Below are 5,560 nucleotides of genomic sequence, written 5' to 3' on the forward strand. Positions count from 1 at the left end.
GCAGTCTGGTCTGGAATAATTGTATCCGTTTCAAATTCAATTCGTAGGTCTACGGGTGATGATTAACGTTGTCGTTCTGGTATGACAAATCAAGAACTATGATTGAACAAAATTTTGAATAAAACGTTTTGATAATAATGGTTCGCTGTAGTCTCTCCCATAATACGATTTTTGAAAAGTCTGTATAGGCCCTATACTAGGGTGATCCTTCCTTATGGGAGAAGAAAAAAAAAATTATTTGTTTTTATGCAGGACCCTCCCATTTTTTTAAGTGTTATAAGAAAATAATTTGAGGTGAATTTGGTTATGATGACTTACATCCTTCTCGTGCCGCAAGAGGGATGAAAAATGATCAAATAGGGTAGTTTTATGGTTTTTCCAATTTAACTCAAAAAATATTGACCCAATCGTAAAAATGTATGGAATATTTATTGTAGCGTTAATTACTGTCTATAAAAAAGTATATATTAACATTTCTTGTAAATCTAGTATTTTTGCACGAAAATAGCAAAATACAAATTATTTAACTTATTCGCTAAAATTGATATTATTATAGTTATTATATTATATCTATTAATTATTCAAGTATACAATTAAATATATTAAAATAAATGAATGTAACATTTAATTTTCTAAAAAAAATATTATTTGTTAGTTTTATTTGATCGACCAGTTCAATGTTATACTTGGATTTATGAAATTGTAAGCTAAAAATAAAAAAAAATTACCACTGTCACGATCTCTTGTATTTGGTATCGCTTTTCTACAGTTATTATTATGATTATCCAATGGCCATTAGCGTCAATAGCAATAACCATTAGCTATATGACCAGAGGCGTATTTACGATTTTGGCGCCCCAGGTACACATATTTTGGCGCCCCTTTATTTTATCTCGTCACTCAGAGACATTAAAAGTGTTTTTAGCCCCAAAAAATGTTTTGAGTCACCTCTGATTACAAATTTACTTTTTGCCATTAAAAATTATTCTCCAATATACCTATATATTTTTTCGACTTATTTAATTTTGTTTCCCCATAAAAAAATAACACTTTTATTTACAAGTAATACTTCAGTTTTAAATGGCGGACTAACACAGTTATCATCTTTATTCAAATCAGATGACCCACACCCACTAATAAAATAGTATACAATATTTTTACATATTAATATATTATTATTATCACGTATTATGAATTATAGATTTATAATTGGCTTATAAATTTAAATAACTCACTCAGGGGTATGAGCATTTGAGCACAGTTGTGAAACAGGGCTATCATTACTCCGACTATTATCTAATGAAAGAAATTATGTATAAATTGTTATTTTTATAATTTGTCAAGTTATATATTATATATGAATATATATAAAATCTATAAGGATATATATGAATTAAAAATTACAATCATTCTGGACATTCTCTTGTGACAGATTTGGAACATTTTTTTGAAAATAATTGAAAAGTTTAGGCGTTTTAGCTAATACTTTGGCAGTTGCAGTAGCATTTTCTTTCTTTTTTTGCCGATTGAAAGCACCGCTATGTTTTTTAACCATCTTACTACAGTAGCAGTATAGCAAGCTAGTAAAATTAAAAGCAATAGACAAGTAAGCTGGTAAGGTAAGCACACAATTGTAAAAAAGTACAGATTAAACATTTAATGAATAATATTATAATAATAATAATAATAATAATAACATTTATTAAATTTTTCATATTACAATTAACCGTAAAAATGTCAATTGTTAAATAAAAATAAATTAGGTTTTGTGAAACTAAATTCAAAAACTGAAAGATAATATTATGATGCATTAATAAAATACAAACCTTAAAAGTTTTTTTCACTCAAATAATAATAATAGCTTAGCACATTTAAACCAGTAAGTAAAAAAAAATAATCTAAATTATTTGTTCGATGAATATAATATTATGATACCTTCTATAATACTTTCGGTGAATATGCATTAAACTCAAATTCATCAACACTCAATAGGCTGGTTCCTAACGATTAACGAAAGTGTAGCTTACAAAATGTAATGTCACATTTACTAATAATTATCATAAATAGTGATTACACAAACAACATGACGTACACATTAGGGTGGTCCTTATTTTTTAAATTTAAAAATGTTGATGCAGGACCCTCCCATTTTTTTAAGTGCTATGAGAAAATAATTTGTGGCAAATTTGATTATCATGACTTACATCCTTCCCGTGCCGCAAGAGGGATGAAAAATGATCAAAGAGGGTAGTTTTATGGTTTTTCCAATTTAACTCAAAAATTATTGACCCTATCGTAAAAATGTATAGAACATTTATTGTAGCGTTAATTACTGTCTATTAACATTTCTCGTAAATCTAGTATTTTCTTACGTAAAAAGCAAAATACAAATTATTTAATTTATTAGCTAAAATTGATTTTATTATGGTTATTATATTATATCTTTTAATTATTCAAGTATACAAAAAAAATCTTACATAAATATTTACTATAACTATATAATATACATTAAATTCATGGAAATTGAACCTGCATTGATTTTTTTGAACATTCTGGATACGTTTTTCTGTATTTTTGTATAACCTAAAAAAAAAAAATAATAATATTTTTAATTTTTTTGTATTTCAAAAAAGCTTTGTTTAATATACTAACTTGTAGTAAACATTGTTTTTGTTCTTCATTTTTGGTGAATTTTTCGTTAAACTCTTCCATGAGTTTCACACCTCTTTCAGCAGTATCGTTCACTATATGCAATGCATCAACCACTTTCTTTCCAAATTTATAATTGGTATTGTTCTTCCATTCAGTTGGATCAATTTCCAAAAATGACAAGTTTATCCCAAGTCTTTTAAATAATTTTAGAGACCGGCGATTTAATAAATATTCCGGGAACTTTTTTGTTAAAAAGTCCGTAACGTTTTCTATTTTTAAAACCAATTTATATTGAACATTTTCTTCTTCCACTAGTTCTTCATATGGTTGATTCATGTTTTCATACCCTTTGAGTTTAACTGCAATCAGTTTTCTATTTTCAATGGATAGGATATTCGTTCATCAAAAATACAAAATGCCATACACTCGTTACTGAGGTACCATAGATGGTTTAAGAACTTTGTTAAGCATGATGTAGCTATATGTTCATCATCAATCGAATATTCAAATAATCTACGTATTAAATCAATATCGTTTAAAGGTGCCTCACTTACATTTGTTGCTGTAAACCATGACTTGATATAAATTTTTATAATGAACGCACAGACTCGGCAGATAGCATTTTCTTCGGTTTTTGTCAACTTAAATTCTAATCTTAGTAAAAAGATCTTCAAACAATAGATTGCTTTAGCCATCCACCTTGCTTGATGACACGCACCAGGCTTACGAATTATTATTCCACCTGGTGGTGTTTCACCTAGTGTAATAATAACAAGTTTCAAAAATTCTTCATAGTCGTCTCTTGGTTGTTTTACTGTTAGCATTTCTAAACAAAAAGACAACATTTCTTGACGCACTGGTGACAAAATATTTTTTAACATTTCATTTGAGCTCCATACAAAAATATTTTTGGTGTCTTTTCCATTCCATGCATTCTTAAAACGCTTAAAAACGGCAATATCCGGTCCGGATGATATATGTAATTTTGATTCAACTATAGCCGCTTGAAGAATCAACTCAAAAATATGATGACGACATGCTAAGTGAAGAACATCTCTTTCCAGTCGTTGTTCTAGCAGAGCACACGCTCTGTTAAATCTGCCTGTATTTGAAGACGTCGTGTCAAATATAAATCCCTGAACTTTATCAAGTAATGACCATTTTTCAAGAGTATCGAATATAGCAGATGACATTTCTAATCCTGTACCATTTTGGAATTTGGGGAACACCGAGAAGTTGCTCAAAATTAGGACCTGTTACAATTATTGGCAAACGCTCGACTTTTCCGTGTCCTCCGAAGTCAGAAAGTATTTTTCCATCCGAGTGAAAAATGGCAAAATCTATATTCAAATTTAAAAAATCTGACCTCACATTTTCAGCGTTTTTTTTCTCTAACACTTTGTCGTGCATTTTTTATAGATGTTCGGTTGATTACATAAAGGGCAGGGTCCAAAGAAACACTTTCAATGAATGCTGACAATAAATGTACGGCATCACGATCACTAACGTTGAAAATATAAATTAAATACGTAATTATTACGTATATCTAGAAAAATTTTTTTTAAATTAATATTGAATTTGTAAGTTTAACACATATGTACCAAATACGTTTTGAAGGCTAACCTAACCTGACCTAATCGAAATAACGAAGGGGTTAATATTTAAAAAAAAAAACAAATTTTAAATATAGTTGTTAATTTGTTGTATAATAACGTTTTTTAACGTCACATTACCAAAACAATAAATATATAAGATTAATTGATATCAATGGTAATTATTTACCTTGCACTTATCTAATGCTGCACAAAGCCGCGGTGTCATTATTGATTTGTTGGCCCTTTTGGATCTAGATGAGACAGGGCAACAGTTATCTGAGTGAATATCATTTTCCTCGCTAACATTTTCAGACTCATCTGAACTTGTTGGTATTTCAACTAAAATATTTATAATTAAATAATTTTATAAGGAATTTTTGAGGATTTTACATTAAATAATTACCTGTGGCAGATTCTGAAATTTGAGAATTGTATTTCTTTTTTTTTGCAATTTCTGTTTCTATTCTTACATTTTTTCTTTTTTCTTTATTTGTTTGATTCATATCTACTCCTAACATGCAACCTGTACGACCGGGATTTCGCTGAGAAATTAAAAATGCTTTGTCCACCTCAATTTTCATTAAATCTAAAGCATTAGAATGAGCAATGTCGAACAGTTTATCCAAATCTTCTTCAAATTCTTCAACTTTTGAATTGTAACTTGCATTTTCGCGCTTTTTACTCTTTTCAAGATTGCGCCATAATTCGTATTTTTTTTTTAAATTTTTCACACAATCAGCTTTATCTTTTGTTGGAATACGGGCCTTTTTCCAGAAAATTAGACATTCGTCGATCACCAAATTGGAGCTTTCGGATAAAGTCATATTTACGAATCTCATATTATAAAATAATACTTTCAAGCACTCTCTTAATGAAGGAAGTTTGCTACCTAGAATTTGATTTTTCATTGAACCGATCAGATGAATATTTTGTCGCCGCATTTTATATTATTTAATACAATATCGTCCACCAAAAACTTGTTGACAACTAACACACTAATATTGATATACTACAAATTTCATCAAATAAAACTAAGATAACAATTTATGGCATGTGCTGTCCGTAATCGTTTGCCGATTGTAAACGAGTCATATAGCTAATGGTTATTGCTATTGACGCTATTGGCCATTGGATAATCATAATAATAACTGTAGAAAAGCGATAGCAAATACAAGAGATCGTGACAGTGGTAATTTTTTGTTTATTTTTAGCTTACAATTTCATAAATCCAAGTATAACATTGAACTGGTCGATCAAATAAAACTAACAAATAACATTTTTTTAGAAATTAAATGTTACATTCATTTATTTTA

At 28.7% G+C, this 5,560-nt stretch overlaps 1 protein-coding gene across 1 annotated transcript in view; it reads right to left on the reverse strand.

Annotated features, from left to right (window-relative positions):
• LOC115034077 overlaps window positions 1–2,206 on the reverse strand; it is a 17,450-nt gene extending 15,244 nt beyond the window's left edge. The window contains exons 1-4 of the mRNA XM_029489586.1: window positions 1,827–2,206; window positions 1,405–1,580; window positions 1,236–1,296; window positions 999–1,133 (exon numbers count right to left, since the gene is read on the reverse strand). Of these exons, the coding sequence (XP_029345446.1) occupies window positions 1,016–1,133; window positions 1,236–1,296; window positions 1,405–1,555 (330 nt within the window). The 5' untranslated portion in view covers window positions 1,556–1,580; window positions 1,827–2,206 and the 3' untranslated portion in view covers window positions 999–1,015. The remainder of the gene's footprint in view (window positions 1–998; window positions 1,134–1,235; window positions 1,297–1,404; window positions 1,581–1,826) is intronic.
• Window positions 2,207–5,560: the final 3,354 nt, after the last annotated feature.

Source organism: Acyrthosiphon pisum, chromosome A2, assembly GCF_005508785.2.
Source record: "Acyrthosiphon pisum isolate AL4f chromosome A2, pea_aphid_22Mar2018_4r6ur, whole genome shotgun sequence".
Classification (NCBI taxonomy): Eukaryota; Metazoa; Arthropoda; class Insecta; order Hemiptera; family Aphididae; genus Acyrthosiphon; species Acyrthosiphon pisum.